Source organism: Camelus bactrianus, chromosome 31 (genome assembly GCF_048773025.1).
Source record: "Camelus bactrianus isolate YW-2024 breed Bactrian camel chromosome 31, ASM4877302v1, whole genome shotgun sequence".
In the NCBI taxonomy this organism is placed as follows: Eukaryota; Metazoa; Chordata; class Mammalia; order Artiodactyla; family Camelidae; genus Camelus; species Camelus bactrianus.
In genome coordinates, this window is record NC_133569.1 from 19,010,816 (window position 1) to 19,028,023 (window position 17,208).

The window sequence follows — 17,208 nt, forward strand, 5'->3', positions numbered from 1 at the left end:
GGAATCAGAAAACAAACACTGCTAAGTGAGTGTGTGTGTGCACATGCACGCGCGTGTGTGTGCACGCGCATGTGTGAGTCAAGGCGGGGGGTGGGGTGGGGACTGAAAGCTACAGATTTGGGCTTCTTTTACTTTCCCCCCAGTGAAGCCTTGTATGTAAGGCTTGCTACCTTGACAGACACATTTTTGAGAAAGCAGTTCAGAAATTCTGCCTGGAGGGAACTGTCAGCGCTTTGCGAAGGGGTAGGGAAGAACGGCGGAGAGCCACAATTTCCATTGTAAGTGGATGATTTCTTAATGGGTGAGCCTTCATTAAAAGCAGCAGCAGACTCTCAGCCCCATCGACTGACTCAGATCCCCACCACGAGGGTCTTTTAGTCAGCCGACAGCAGCTGTAAGACATTTCTAAATACTCGCAAATAACAAAATTATGTTATGAGATGTCAAAATTAAGATGGAAAATGTGCTGCCCTCCAAGAGGAGGGTGCATTTTGTTTTAAACTCAAAATCCAATCCTGCTGTTAAAGAGTGGAACCTCCACGTAGGAAATCCTCAACCAAAGCTTATCACCGTTCAACTACTGAGATTTGGGAACCCAAATGCATGAATCACATTTCTTCCTCCCTGGCTCACTCAGTTCTCACTTCCAGTCAACAGGGGACTTGGTACAATTGCCCGTGGACACATATTAGACACAGATAATGAACTAAGCACAGTTGTGTTTTAGCAAGAAAAAACGGTAGCTCCTTCACCCCCCCACTCTTGTATATTACAACCATGAAAATCTCATTTCCCAGCACTTATTAGCTAATACATTTCACCACCTACCGATTTCCAGAAACAATGTGTTAAGGAGCTAACCCATCCATCAACCTTGTTACATCTACCACTAACCAATCAATTAACCGGAACCAGAGAGTGCTTTCAACAGAAGGACAGGATGATGGATGTAGGCCAAACGGCTTTAAACAGCATCTCTCTCCTCCTCCAGCCCGTGATTTAAGAACTTACAGGTTAGCTCTCTCCTCGATTAAACATAAAGAGATCAAAAGATCACTTGCATTACAAGACACAGCCCAGGGGACCAGATGATGGGTTCAGCAGTTAAGTGTTCCTGTAATCCAGAAGGAAACATTATGGGTTGGCAATGTATAGAAGACACATTGTGAAGAAGAAAGACTTCACTGGGGCTTTGAAGCATGGGCAGGCAGAGAAGAACAATGTGCTTTTCCATGGAAGGGGTTGGTGACATCTACTGCTCTGACCCATCCTGGGAAACCACACAGCCCTGGGAAACGAAGCATCTTACACTATGTCTTAGAAGTTATGCTAGAAAGAGTTTTGATTCCTGTTTCTAGTATGGAGGGTCTCGAGTGAGGTGCTCCCAGTTACTTATTACGATTGGCTTTTGACAGTTAAAATGCAGAATCAACACGGACTGAACAAAAACTTAGATGAGCAAAGCCACATAAGGAAAGAGACTGGCCCCCAGGCATCGAGTTAAGTCCCTTACCTCACCGACCTCATTCACACGTCGGGCAAGGAAGTTACACCCAGCAGAAGTCCTGGACAGTCCCCGAAGCCTGGAAGACGCTTACAGAAGGCAAGACCTAGAGGTGCTTATCTGCAAGGCCTCCAGGAAAGAAGGAACTTTAGAAACCAGTGACCGTGCACTCCAAAGTCGAGCAAGGAGCTTCCTGAAGTGGACAGGGGTGCAGGCTTGCTGCCACCAGAGTCTCAGTGCTCTTGGCCTCCTGCAAGGTGGCTGCCCCAGGTGTCCTCAGTCTGATAATTACCAAATGCTAGATTTACCTTGTCTTGGTTGCAAACCCACACACAAAGCACGTGATTATGGTTCATCAGGGAGAGAATGTGCTGGTTCTTGTGTGATTTCCCACTGATCCTGGCATATCTTATTAGCATTCTGGCGTCTAACCATTGTTGGGAGAAACAAGACTATGAATTGGCCTCAAAAAGAAGACTCTTCAGAGCATGGTTCAACACGGCTTAAGTTTCCGCTGACCAAGGCAGAAAATGCCACCCTCATGGCAGCCCTCGTGTGGCTGAGAACTGAAACCAATAACAAATGTCTATTCACTGGGATACACAGAGAGGCTAAGACCATGACCTCCCATTTCCCCATTGATAAACTGGTAACAATTGCACCTACTTTATAGGAGTGTTGTGAGGATTAATAGTTGCCGGCACTTAGTCGGGATGACGTGTTTGCAGCTGTAATTATCCTTACAGGATCGCGATCAGCGTATCAGGTCGGAAAACACTGTCCTGATGGTTATGCCCACTTCCTCCACTGCCCACATCACCAAGAACCCTGCTCCAGGACCATGGGAATCTGCTGGTTGTCAGCCATCGCCCTGTCCAGGTGAGACGCACCCCCTCCATGCAGAGAGCTAACAAAAGGCCAACCCCTTGCAGCAGAACAGACAGGCTGAGGGCCCAGGAAGAACGCCGCCGGCTCCAAGCCCCAGGGATCAACTCACCACGTAGAGCTTGCGCCAGATGACAGCCCATTCTCGCAGCGTCGAGGTGAGCTCCTGCACCAGGGGGAGCTCCCCAGGAATCACCGTCTCGTGCTGCCTAAAGAGAACAGACAGACGCTACCTTCACTCTGGGCACTCACCGCTGCTTTTATTGAGATGGAGGTCATGATCCCCAATACTCAAAGATGGGAACGGGGCTGCTGGGGGCTTGAAACAAAGCATAACTTGTCTGCTTAGGGCAGGTTTCGGTAGGGACTCTTATCACATCTAAGAACCTGAGAAAAGAGAAAAGAGCTGAAAACACCCCAATTCTCAAAATGAAGTCAGTTTCTGCGGTGGAATGGTCCAGAACCCAGCCTCCATCTCCCCATTTGGCATCTTTCCAGCAGCCTCCAATACCAGGCTGGCTTCAGCAACTCCCAGGGATAGCAGCCCAAGTCCAGTACTTTAGCTGGTTCTGCCAAGCAGCCATTTTAATGAGGAAGGTGGGTGGAGACGTGTTCACAGCACAAGGGTCCTGGGGCTTGTCATCTCACACGGGACCTGCGGGTGGGATCGAGGCAGGGCCCTCTTCTGCAATGGTACTAGCTTTGCCTCTCATCTGCTGCGTCACTGCCAAGAAAATGTATATATACTGAAACCCCCACTGACTCCCAGGAGACTTCCAACAAGGGAGACCTGACATTCATTCCCATAAATCCTGTCTGGTTTTACAATTAGCAAAAGGAGACAAGGAGGGAGTGAGAGCTAGCAAACGAATGGGGATTATTGGCGGGGTCATCAGACCTAAATAGAAAGCAAGCTGTCCGGCTAGGTTTGGATTTCCAACAGGTTAAAATAATTTTTAACTGTAAGGATGTCTCATGAAATACCTGGGACACACTTACTTGAAAAAAATGGCTTGTTGTTATCTGAATTTCAAATTTAACCAGGCATTCTGCACTGGCTTTACCTGGCAACCCTAGTTCTTGGGAACATACCCCCACCCGGCCTTTCCACCAACGTGGCTGTGGCTAGTGACACTGGAGGCTGCCCGGGAACGGTCCATCGGAGAGAAGATTCTCCAGGAAGGGAGGACCCCTGGTTTTCAGTCCTGATTCGGTGTGAACTTGGGCACATCTCCAACTCTCATCTATAAAACACAGGTGCGCAACTTCTGGCTGAGAATGCTCTCCGCAGCCATGAGGCACTCTACCCCCTAACAGCCCTGGGATTCCGGGGCTGCTCCAGGCTCTCATTACTCCCTCCTTAACTCTCCTGCCTGCCTTCTCACCTGTCAAGTGGCCTCGCCCCCACTTCTGGCCAAGTGTCTCACTCTTCTGAGCCATCAGAGAGACAGTAGTTCCCAGGACAAATGGGAAGGTGAGTAAGAAACAAGGATACCCAGAACTTCATGGGTTTTATCGGCAAAGCACGTTCACACACATTATGTCATAATTTCACATCGAACTCATGACCAACATAGGGCCAGATCTGTTTTCCCTGTGCAGGGGGAAAGCCCCAGGGGCACTGAGGCCAAGTACCTCGTCCAAGGTTCAGAGCTGAACAGCACAGTGGGCAGCCTGCTCACCTGTCACCCAAGGTTCCCAAACAGGGGGCTCTCAGGTCTTAAAGGCAAAAGAGCATCAAATGGTCGTGCGTGTGCACACACAAGAGCGTGCACGCGATCGCTGAACACCTAGTGCAAGAGGAAGGTAAAGGCCCCTCCCTGTTCATTCATCCTCCATCCTGACTGCTCTGGGAAAGGATGCCAGGGAGGAACAAGCATAAAACGAGAAGACAGAAGAAGGAATTATGTCACGAAAAGGTGTTTATTCCTTCCTCTCTCACCTGAGACGTGGAACCGATGAGAGGAAACCACTAAAGCAGGGGCACTATTTCAAGACCTCATAAAGTCTTTAATGCTGTTTCACATCCTCCTCACCCGTTAGGGGTCTTCCTCCCCTAGAACTTACCCGCGGTCCTCCACAGTCGCCTCTTTCAGATGGATATACGTTTCGGGGAAAATCCCCTGCAGAGAGAAGAGCTTGGGTTACACGGCGTTTAAAAAAAAAAAAAATCTCAGCCCAAAGTCAAGAGCAGAAGCAGCAGCAAGAATGAGCTGGGGAGGGGGCAGGCCACCAGCACAACGGCTGCAGCTGGCAGTCAGGGTGGAAGGACGTCATTAGTGGCATGGCCTGGCTACCGAAACCAAGGCAGGGCTGAAGCCCCGGAAAGGCAGGCGTTAGGACAGGGGTTCAGGGCGCGTGAGATAAACGCTTCAGAGACGACCAGGCAAACACGCCCGGGTCAGCTCACACCTGCGATCATGGTGAGGAGCTGGACAGCGAGATGATCCTAAAACCCGTCCAGATCCCATCCGCCGAGAGATGCTTCCCTTAAAGGGCTTCGTGTAATTAGTGAGATGGAGGGCCATGTACTGAATGGCCCGTAGAATTACACTGATTTTTCTAGACTAATGCCTCTCAGCACTTCACTTAAACAAAACGCACCCAAAGCAATTAGGACTAGTTATCTGGTTATTTTTAGCACTTCCCAGTCTCAAATTGCTCTCCATTCTATATCCCTAAGAGGCAACCCGACCTCGTAGGGTATGGTGACATCGCCTTTGGGAAAACTAGCGCTGAGAAAGATGTAGGAGAAACCCTGGAGACTGGTCAGTAGAAACTGCAGGACTGGAGATTGGAGCTAACGAACAGGAAGCAAGCCATGGGTGTGAGTTTTCTTAAAAGCCAAAAGCTCCTGTTGTTCAACTGTGTGATATGCTCATCAATAAACAGAGAACGCGCCATCTGGAAAAGGCACCGGCTGTTCCCCGGTTTGTGGTCCTTTGCCTGCCAGACCAGGAGAGGCAGGGGAGGATGCTGTTTAACAGGCACCATGGGCTCAGTGGCTCGTCGCCTGGCACCTGTAAAGGTGCGACCATGACCGTGCAGACGCTCCATGCCACGGCAGGCTGACCCCAAAGGTGGGAGAGGGACATTCTGCTCCCTGGGGGACTGGGTCAAAGATGCGTGTGCACCCAGTGATCCGTAAGCCATTCAGAGCCAGAGACCTAGTGCATTTCAACCAGGGCTGCTCTTGTATCTCGTTCCATGTGCTATGTTTATCTGAGCATGCACAATTCTCTCCTTGCTCCCTTTTAATCCTTCGCCAATAAAACAGGAAACAGCAAGAAAACTGGAGATTAAGCTGCTCCCAGCACTGGTGATGACAGGGAGGATCCTGCCACTGCTGGAGTCACAAGCAAAACAGCCTTCCTTTCCCGCCAGGCAAGAAGAACCAAAACACAAGTACAGACGTACCTGCCCCTCCTTGCTCTGAGAAAGGGGCAGGCGGGGGGCATACGAGAGAGAAAATGCTACCCCAGTCCTGTCACTGGTAAATCCCAGGGCACACACAGAGACGACGTAACACTGACCTCTTTCAAGACAAGGACAGGATTCAGAATGACTTTGGAAAACCGATCAAATAGTTAAATTCAACCCAAAATTCAATGTGCATATCATTTCTTTGGGGTCTGACTTCTGGGGTTCTGAAGCTCCAGGTTGGTCCTGAAGATGCCTCAGGAAATTTGGGTGTTTATTCTGTTTGCTAAGCTGAGGCCAATGTTTGGCTGATGACCATCTTTAGGGAGAACCCAACAGCTGTCCAGCGCTCACCTTGAGGACAGGAGGCTAAGTGAAACAAGCCAGACACAGGACAAATACTGTCTGACCCCACTTGTATGAAGGACCTCATGCAGTCAGATTCATAGAGACAGAGTAGGATGGGGGCTGCCAGGGGCGGGGGTGAGGGAGGAATGGGGACTTGGTGGTTAACACGTAGAGTTTCAGCTTGCAATAATGAAAATGTTCTAGAAATGAACAGCGGTGACAGCTGCACAACACTGTGAACGTATGTAATACCTCTGAACTGTACGTCTTAAAACATTTAAAATAGTGACTTTTTTGTTAAGTATATTTTACTACAATAAAAAAAAATTGTCCATAACTCATAAAAAGGTGGAGCATTGGGTAAGAACGAACCACTTGAAGTAGCAGTTATAAGGAGCCATATTTGCAGGTTAAAAGAAATATCCTTGTAGATGTTTTAAATCAAGAAGATAAAGGACTGATTAATTTTTTCATGCATCTATCATGTGATGACTGGTCTCCTCCTAATAACAGGGAGAATTCCAAAACAGAAACATTCGCAACATAAATGGCTTACTTTGTGAATGTCTCAGCAGATCATAAGCAGATCATTTATACTGGGTATACAGACAGAATGATTTTCATATTAAGAGAGTATTTATTTGATACATAACTGAGACATTGTGCTGTACACCAGAAATTGACACAATGTAACTTACTACTTCAATTAAAAAAATTATTTGCTTGCAAGTCAAATAAATAAATAAAATTTTTTAAAGAGAGTATTTATTTGGTTGCATTTCCACTGTTACCACTCTGTAGGCATCATCTTTCCATGACAGCACATGTCCGCTTACAGCCATTTTAATTGCTCTGATAAATCCAAGGCTGTAGGCACAGAAAGCCAGAATAAACCCAGGCAATACATTTCTGATTTACAGCCTCTCTCGCAATTTTGCTTTTGCTTTCTCAATGCAGGCTACTCATTTGAGTAGGGGGGGAAGAAAAAAAAAAAAGAATGAATGACTTTCTAGCTATTGTCCTTATCCATATTGCCACAATCCTACCAAGATCAATAATCGGTTTCTGCAAAGCTCTTGGCTTCTTCAATTTGTAAAACCACTAGCTCATTTCATCACCAGTCTAAATGGCTAGGTCTGCTTGTAAATGACACCAAAAATCTCCATTAAAACAATAGGCCTTTCAAATACCTATTCCCCTAAAGCCTGGTAAACAAGGAAACCCCATTAGGAGAGCATTCCAAACAGGCTGGATCTCTTAATGAAGGGGTGTCAAAGCTGAGCTCTGAGTTCCCGTTTTTTCCTGGACCTTTCCACCAGGAAGATATTTCAACGTAAAAATCAAGAAGTAAATGCAGAGCCCCTGTTTGTCCTATTATTTCATTGAATCACAAAGTTTAATCTTCAAGAACTAAGAAAAGCTCTTACTGAAGTAATTCTTCTCAAGGGTGAGGTTTAAGTTTAAGTGAGGATTGTAAGAAAATAAATACCAAAAAAAAAAATTGAAAAAATAATGGAGACCCTGTCATGCAGACCCTAGCAAATCACTCCATCTATCCACTTTCCAAAGCAGACAACACATGAATTCTGATGTTTTAGGACATCCCAGGATGCCTTAAAGATGCTTGAGAAAAGAGCCTTACAAACCACAGACTCTCTGCAAGGGAAAACTGTGGTCTGGGACCTTGTTTCACTGCAATTCACACTCAGTAGTTAAAAATAAAAAATTCTGAAGGGGATGAGAATAGCTCAGTGATAGAGCAAATGCTTAGCATGCATGAGGTCTGGGGTTCAACCCCCAGTACTTCCACTAAATCATAATCATAATCATAATAAACAATAATCGTAATAAAAAGTAAAAACTTCTGTGTGCTCTTTAAATTCACGTGATCTTATCTGAGAGTGGAGTTTTATGTTTTAAAAAAATTTTTTAAAGGATTGGTAATTAAGTGACCTAAGTATTGTTGCTCTGTAATAAATGTAGAACTTCAAAATTGTTAACGCCAATCATGCTTTGAAAAATGACTACCACTTTCATAATTTTAAGTAAAATAAACATCGATGGGGTTAAATCCCAACCAAGAAGAAGGAGAGGTCGTAAACATGTATTCTTGTTAAGAAGTACCAGAAACTGACACATTGTAATTGACTATACTTCAATTTTAAAAACAGAAAAAAAAAAAGCAGCAGCATCTCAGAAGGAAAGGTCTTGGCTTTAGCCCTATCACGTTCTCATTCATGTCAGAACATCTGTCATCTTAGGTCCTTATATGAAGGCCTGGAGAAACTAAAGTCCACAAGAGATTATTCATGTAATCAAATAACGTATAATTATTTTCACTAGAATTCAGCTGCAAATGAAGACACAAGAATCTAACTGTGGGTCGAAAAATTCAGCAACAGGATGTGGGGAGGGATAAAAGGGCCCAAATTGTGGGAGTTGATTCTCGCATGAAAAACAAACACTCCTTTATCGTGGCAGATTATTAAACTGTCAGAGTTAATAAAGTGTGTGCATATACACATACATGAGCAAATGTTGAGTGTGGTCTGAGAGTCAACAACCTAGAAAGCTTGACTAGGGCAGTCCTGGCTTTCAGTGGCCTCCAGCTTACAGAAAGGTGTTTTCCTGCCCTAGGGTCCCTTCTGTCCTGTGCAATATGTGAAGAGTAAAAACTGGGGGTGTTTTGTTTTTTTGTTTTTAACTCAGCTCGTGACAAATTCTGACATGTCTTCGCTCAGCCCTCCTAATTCACTATTTTGCATGTGACCTAACTGTGAACCAGGACGGCCCTACCAACTTGGTTCTTTCAAAAGGAATGGCTGATGCGCTGTGCGGGCCCCAGCCAGCTGCATCACAGGAAAAGCGCTGACCTGACCTAAAATCAACTGAAGGGGTATTAACATAACCCACAGATTTTCTTTAGCGTGATCGTTCGTGGCTTTGGCACTGGAAAGAAGAACCCATTGAAGGTCAGTATTTTTCACTATTTAGCCACCAGGAGACAGCCACCCAGGACTACTGTCACAAAAGAGAATTCAAAATACCCAACATACTGTAAAATATATACCTAAAACAAAAGTTTCACAAAACAGTACTGAGCATGGCACTCCATTTTCTTTTCTATTTTTCAGTTTTGTTTTCGAGAAAATGCTGGCTATAACCCACGGTATTGATTTCATGTGAGTTTCACAGTTTAAAACCCACTGCTCCAGTTTATCCATTTTACAATGAAAGAAAGAGTCAAGTGCTCACGGGGAGACCCTCGAGTTCGGGATTTCAGCCCTGGGAGAAGCCAGCATCCTTCCCTGGAACAGACTGCCAACTCCAGCCGCGTCCCAGGACCCCGCTCGGCTCAGCCTGAGGGCCCGGGGGCAGGAAGCCTGAAAGGCCCCGCCCAGTGTGTCCAGTTCGCCTCTGGCCTTTATCCTCGAGTTGCCGGGTGGGAAACGGGGCCGGTGGGACTCGCACTGCCTTACCTAACGGTGAGATCAGAGGATTTGCTTTCAAATCTAAAGAACAGCCAGTCAGAGAACGCAAATGAGGTCTGGGGATAGCAGACAGCAGAGAATGGGGTCAGATAGCACAGCACAGAGCTAGCAGGCAGATTTCAAACTAAAAAACTGCGCGATATGCCATACCTTTTTAGACTTATTCTGGAGGGTATATCCTCTGTACCAACCTGTCGGGACAGAAGAGAACACAAAAATCCTTCAGGTTATCTGTGAGCACATAAAGACATTCGCAACACACACCCACAAGTTGTGTTAGAATCCTGGGATGGAATCCAGGACACAATTAGCAGACAATAGGAGCATTCTGCTTTACTACACAATAAAAATCTAGATCTATTTCAGAGCTTTAATCACTGCATAACTAAAAGATTAAAAATTCACTTAGAACCACGCCTCACCCTCTACTCCTTCGGAGAAAGGACAGAGCGAAAAGACAAGACAGGAGGCAGCCCAACATCTTAACATCTTACACCTTACAGTCATTCCGTAAGTATTCTTGCCTGAACGAATATGAACTTTCACCCATCTACATACATTTGGCAAGTTACCCCTTATACTATTCAATTAGGTATTTTAAAATAATTTATACATATTCTTTCTCGCCTTCCTCCCCACCCTTACTTCCCTCCCTTCCACGATTCCAGGTTAAGAATCAATATTCTGGAAAAATTTTAACTGCAGTAGCAAATCTTATATAAAAATAATATATATATTACCTAAAAAGAAACTGAAACAAACAATAAAACATTGTAAACAATTCTTGGCAATACTATACATGCCTCCCACATTGCATAATGAGGCTTTCACTAAAGACTTCAACTTCTTTACGATTGCAATAAAGACACACAGAGCTATGTCTGTCCCCCACCCCCTATCTTATAGAGGAGTACACAATTTAATTTGTCCATAAACAGGTATTTTATACCAAACATTTACTGAATAGCCACCATACGTAACTCACTGTAATAATTTTCCTCATTCCTCACACCCCTGAGGCATCAGCGCGGCCATCATGCCCAAGTACACCCTGTTGGGAGCGGTCCAGGTGTGCGAGGCAACCACACACACACAGTGAGCAGACGGAAGCTGTAATTAAAACTGCAGGCACCTGCTAACAGCGTTCTAGAACTCCCCTGTAATCTGTTCTATGAAAACCATCCCGAACTGGACACACAATCTATTTTGAATACGTTACAAGTAGAAAGTTGAATTTACCTTCTTTGAGCACAGATTTATTAATATTTTCACAAATTTTAAACTGTCGGTAGTCAACAATTTTTTAAGGATTTTGCTTTTTTTTTTTTTTTTTTTTCGGGGAAGAATGAGGTATTATGCTGTGAATCAGTTACAGGTTTGCATCAAGGCTCACGGTTGAGGAAAAGATATCTGAATAGGAAACACTGCTCCTGATTTAGGATGCTAAAATGCACAAGAGATCCAGCTGAAACCACACCAAACATTTCTCTCAAATCTCAAGAGTCCTGACCATCGATTCGCACTTGCTTGGGTCTGCTGACATGTCCAAATGGCTTTTGCATGACTAAATGGCTTCCACTTCATCCCAGGATGGGGAGGGGGAGGCCATCTGAGAAACAATACCTTACTCTTTTCCAAGCAGTTCTCATCTCTCTCTGTCCTATAAAGCCAAGATGTTACAACCCAGACTTGCCCCACTTTCAGAAGGGAATTTATCTGTCCATGTGTAAACAGTGTTTTTGCACCACCATTCATCACAGAATTCAGCTTCCAAAACCTGTCATTTTTGAATACTATCTTTTTTTTTTTAACCTCCTCCATCTTCTCCAGAACTGGGGTCTGTGCATAATAACTCTGATCTAAAGGCTCAAGATGACCACGCAGAATTTCACAGAAGTGAGCGCTCGCGTTCCTTGGCGTTAGGCAGCAGCAGAATACCACTTCTAGAGTTGTAATTACGTAGGGTTAGGACTCTGCAAATTCAGTTGCTAACCAATGCAAGGGATACGGTCACAGTCCAAGAGTACATTTGCTCATTTCCACATTACAAACTGGGGTTGTGACACAAGCAAGATCATAGTTTTCCAATTAACTCCAATATTTAAAGCAAGCTAATTGCAGGTAAATATGGCGTGCTACTGGCTTCTTAATGCATATAAACAGGCAGTTATAATCACTGGAATGTGAATGGGTCAGAATCTCAGATGCTTTCTTTTTTTTTTTTTAATTGAAGTATCATCAGTCACACTGTGTCAATTTCTGGTGTACAGCACAATGTCCCAGTCATGTGTATACATACATATATTTGTTTTCATACTTTTTTATTAAAGGTTATTTCAAGATATGGAACATAGTTCCCTGCACTATACAGCAGAAACTTTTTAAAAATCTATTTTTATATATAGTGTTTGTAAATCTCCCAAATTTATCCCTTCCCATCCCCTTTCCCCGGTAACCATAAGATTGTTTCCTATGTCTGCGAGTCTGTTTCTGTTTTGTAGATGAGTTCATAGCGTCCCTCAGATGCTTTCTTAAGTGAGCACATTATTAAAATGAAGGGGACAGTGGGGGCTGGTTATTCCAAAGGAGTAGCCTCACCTACCTGCAGGGGAAACCACACTCTCTGAAGTAAGTTTCCAGCAACCACAGGGAGCATCAAGTGATTCTGTGCTAAAGGCTGCTCTTCCACTGGGGAAACGAGTCATTTCCGTTTTCCTGGGACTGCCCCAATTCAGAATACAAATCTGTCCCCTCCAACTTAAAAATATCAGAGAGTTCGTAATTCCATGGTCAAAGCTGCTGGCTTTTATCTGGTTTCTCAGATCATCTCCATCAGCCAAGACTCTATCACCAGCTCCATTTCCCCTCACTGGTCCAAACGCATCTCCGGCGACTGCATGCTTTCCTGCTCCCATCGGACAGGTCCCTTACTTGGCGCTTTGCCCCTTCTACAGGCAACCACTCAACAAATGTTTATTAAGCATGAGTTTAGATGCCATGGGGCACTGGGAAGCAAGAGTGACTGTGAAGACTATAGTCTAATGTGAAATGTATATATGATGATCTCAGACAATGACGGCGCAAGGAAGATGCACTCTAGGGGAGTGGTACCTGGCAGAAAACAGTTAGTAACCTGGGACATTACCTTAGATAATGTGACCAAGGAACCGCCACTCTGAGAAGATAAATGGAACCAGTCATGAAAGGGAGACAGCAGTAAGAAGGTGGCCAGAGGGAGGCATGATTCTCAGCCCTGGCTGCCTAGTGGATAGAAAACACTGATGTCTGGGCCACATCCACAAATATCCTGATTTAACTGGACCCAGGCTTAGGGCTTCTAAAAAGTTCCCCTGGCGATACTAACATCAACCCAATATATAGGTATCTTGGGCCTGGGAGGACCTGGGGTTTTACCCTAAGCACAGTGGAAGCCGCTGCAAGGTTCCAAATGACATCACGCCTCGCAATTTCAAAAGATCGTCCTGGCTGCTCTCTGAGGATGGACAGTGGAGGGAGGAACCCAGGGAGGAGACTGGCAGGTGCAGTGACGATGGGGAGAGATGAAAAGACGCAGGACAGATTCTGAATCAAGAGGAGTTGCTCATGACTGAGCTGGGAGTAGCCAGGAACTGGGGGAGGGAAGGCAAACACTCAAAGGCATTTCAATCTTGGGCGGCAGCAAATGAGCCGACAGTATCATCCCCCGCTGGGAGAAGACTGAAAAAAGTAAAACACTGGTGAATGGGAGACAGAATCAATCAGGAGACCTATCTTGGCCCTTTTGCTTCCCATCCTGAACTGAGCCCTGAGCTCTTAGGTAGGACGGGGCAACTCAGGCATCTGCAAAGGCGTGAGTGGCGGGGGGATCCACGTAGGGGCCAGATGGGCACCGCATGTTGGAGCCTGGGCAGAACAAGGTGGGCATCCCTGTGGGGGTGCAGGGCCCGCATGGGGCACCAGAGTCTGCGTGGGGGGAGTGGGGCATCCACCCAGCACTCGGGGTGGCGGACTCTCACGGGCCCTCAGAGCCGAGGAGGACGTCCACGTGGGAGAAGGTGGAGATGGGTTTACACACAGAGGAACTGATCAAATACGTAAACATAGTAGAAACACTGACAGTCAGGCTTCTTTCTGTCACAGAAGGGAGTTACAAGCACAGAAAAGAAAAAACGAGAATGAACCCTGTGATACTGGGTTAGAACGGAAGTCATCCCCCGGTACTCACGATTTTTAAAATGCGCACTTGGTGCGAAGCTCAGTGGTAGTGCGCATGCTTGTGGTAGTGCGCATGCTTAGCATGCACTAGGTCCTGGGCTCAATCCCCAGTACATCCATTAAAATTTTTTTAAATAAATAAAACCTCACTCCCTAGCTAACATGCCGAGATGTGCTCTGGTCGCCTGCAACAGATGGTGACACAGGACTCCTCCTGCTAACCAGCCAACACCTCGGACGGACAGAGGGACCTGGTCCAGGGAGCGGACCAGCGGGAGGAGCAGATCCAAGTCCCAGCCCACAGAATGGAGCGATGACACAGCCAAACATCCCCCGCAAACCTGGGACATCGCTGTGACTTCACAGACACCCTGCCGCCCAGTGAGACGGAGGAAATAACACTTCCTCTCGTCTCATCAACATCATTGCTCTACTCTGCCAATTTCCTTTCTGTTTTCTGGATGTGGCTTTTTCTTTCTTTTTTAAAGCCAAGTAATCTCACCAGCTGTGAGTCCTTCTTGCTCTTGGCTCCAATTTCCCTCTTTTCTGATCCATTTCTCTGACTTAACCAACAAGGTCAAGCAAGCCAAGATGAACGGCCACAGCACAGGGGTTTCTCAGGGGTAGCAATGAATCTGCTGTCACTTACTGGTTTTGTTATCACTGGCACCAGTTTGCAAAACGACGTGAGGGGTTACAGGCGTGCAAATGAGGAATCACCTTCTCTAGCAAGATGCATTTAAGGAGGCCTGCTCTCCTAAGGAACTGTGCCAGGCTCTGAGGGGTCTCACCCAGGGAGTCTGGGATTAAAATAAACCCCAACTCCTATCTTCCAGAATGTCTCCTCTAACTGCTAGTGGAACAGAGAGACTCCAGAGAGGGGGGAACACAAACTTGCATGGCTAGTTTACCAGGATTTCTGGCATTTCAGTGCAGACTGCTTTTTTCGGGAAACCACCTAAGCTTCCCGAGAAGGACACTGAGATTCGAGGCGAGAGGAAGGTTGTCTTCATTTCTGAGGGGGAATGGAGGCTCCAGAAAGAGAGGAAGCTCATCCTGCGCAGAGGCACTGGAAATCCGCGCATCTGAGCTCAGAGGACGAGTCAGGGGAAGTGAGGGAAGTCCTCCAGGGTGACCCTGCACTGGACCCAAAACCCTGTCAGCCTGGGTCACGTAGAAACCTGCTCCATGCTCTTCAGTGGAATGCCTCCTACAAGTGAAAAAGCCAGGCTACGTCTTTGGGCTCCAAACGTGAATCCAGGGGCCCCACTTTGTGGACCCGGACAGCTGAGGCCGAGGAGACACGGCCAGGGGTGTGACAAGACCAGCAGTGACAGAAGCAGCGGTGGCACCCGGGGGCGGTGACAGCACGAAGAGCCCCGCTGGCAAAGCACCGGAAACAAGAGGAAGAATATGAACCTCGTGGGACCATCCGAGAGCATCAGAGCTTAAGACCACTGAGTCTGACACGCAGGCCTCTTTGCTATGTCAGGGACCCGAATCCACTGCCACAGACACACAGGGAGGGAGAGACAGGCTGGGGGAGTCAGCGACCTCTCTGCCGATTTTGTCCTCCCTGACCTCCCTGCACAGCGAAGGGGCCCGGATCGACTGTCAGGACAACTGTCCACCACCTTGGTAATTCTTCCCAGGAGTGTGCGGGTTGCAGGAGGGGGATCAGCATCTCCTGGGGCGGGGGGATGATTCTGCCGTGCTCCCCCGGAACAGAGGTGCCCACCTGCTCCGAGAAAGCCAGCGGCTGAGAACAGGCAGGGGAGGAGATGCGCGTGGAGGGCAGCCGGGGAGCCGGCACTGGGGCTGAACGGCATACAGCGAGCTCGGAGGCCGAGGGAGGGGACCACCAGCCAGAGCAACAAGTTGGGGGGGGAGGGAGCCACAGATGGGTGTCAGTTCCGAAAGACTGTGCCCTGATACGCCTCTGGGCTGGCGGGACACCTGTCTGACAGCCACTGAAAAAGCAGAAGAACCTCAGCTCCCGTGGAAAACTGTATGTTACGTCCCACATAGAAGCGTCATGTCCTCAAGGGCCTTGAGATGTGGAAAGAACACTCGAGTTGGATTCCGTGGGACCCCAGCGGGAATCACAGCCCAGCCATTTAACAGCCGTGTGAATGTCTTCCAGTGTCCTCAGCTTGACGTTCCCATTTATGAAACAAGCACCAGTCACTCTGATCTCCCAGGACTGTAACAACTGAGATGCAGTCTAAGAGAGCCCCCAGCTCAAGGCCTGGCACACAGAGGCATGGAAAACGCCAGCTAAAGTGAGCACTGCGGGTACCCAAAGACAGAATCGCGGGACTGGCTCCTGCTCTCAGGGCCGCCATCTGGCCCCTGCGCTGGTGACCGAAGGAGATGCTCTTCGGAGTTCTCCTTCACTTGTGTCCGAGGTATATGTCTGTGCTCCCAGGGAGGGCGAGTGGAACCTCTCTAAATTACCGTGAAATGACTGACAATGAACAAAAAGCAGGGAGCTGGAGTCCACGTGGGGGGAACTTCACTCCAGAGTCCTCAGGACTGATCAGAAGGTGGACTTTGATTTTCCAACAAAGCTCCCCCCTCCAAGAAAATGATACAAAATACAACTTTAAGGGAAAGAGAACAAGAAAAAGAAGAAATAACGTGGGTGATTCAGAAAAAAAAAAAACCCATAAGACAGTGGTGAATACCCCAGGGCCTGAGCGGAGACTGAATGCAGCCCCCAAAGAACTCAAAGGTCAAAGGAGAGGTGACGTGAGGGCCCAGTTAAACAGGCAGTGGGCAATGAACCTGACAGGAGGCTAAAGAAGAAAAAGTGCCCCCCACTCCCCACCCATATCCTTCAATTCCAACCCTAATAACAAGATTCCTGTCCCTCATGGTGAACGTCACACCAGCACTCAAGGTTAGGAAGTTAGCACTGATTGTTCATGCCACTTAGCAGACAGACTAAATTGCCAGGTACAGTTATTTAAAGCCTTCTGTTTCTGCTGTCAAAATTCTACACACACACATACAATCTTCTCCTTCCAATGACAAACTCTGAGGATGCCCTGACAGAATGGAAGGGTTAGACTCATCCTCTTTAACAAGCATCCTTCCTGTCTTGCCACGTCCATTTTTCAGCCTGAAGCCCAGGTGGAGGAGAGAGATGGGAAAGAATGGAAGTTCTCACGTGGCAGGTGTGTTTTCTGCTCGTCCAGTGCTTTCTGTAAAACGACTCGCCTCTGCAGGTTGAGTAAAATGGGGGCATTCTAGCAGAGAGTTAATATTAATGAGGCCTAAGTCTCCTTACATGCTTTTAAAGTTCATAAATGACTCGATGGCCGTGAGCAAAGCAGAGGCATC

General features: G+C 46.9%; 1 protein-coding gene across 1 annotated transcript in view; it reads right to left on the reverse strand.

Annotated features, from left to right (window-relative positions):
- DOCK5 (dedicator of cytokinesis 5) overlaps positions 1 to 17,208 on the reverse strand; it is a 176,601-nt gene that overhangs the window by 104,303 nt on the left and 55,090 nt on the right. Inside the window, exons 3-5 of the mRNA XM_074355684.1 lie at positions 9,799 to 9,839; positions 4,457 to 4,512; positions 2,502 to 2,598 (exon numbers count right to left, since the gene is read on the reverse strand). Coding sequence (XP_074211785.1) covers positions 2,502 to 2,598; positions 4,457 to 4,512; positions 9,799 to 9,839 — 194 coding nt within the window. The remainder of the gene's footprint in view (positions 1 to 2,501; positions 2,599 to 4,456; positions 4,513 to 9,798; positions 9,840 to 17,208) is intronic.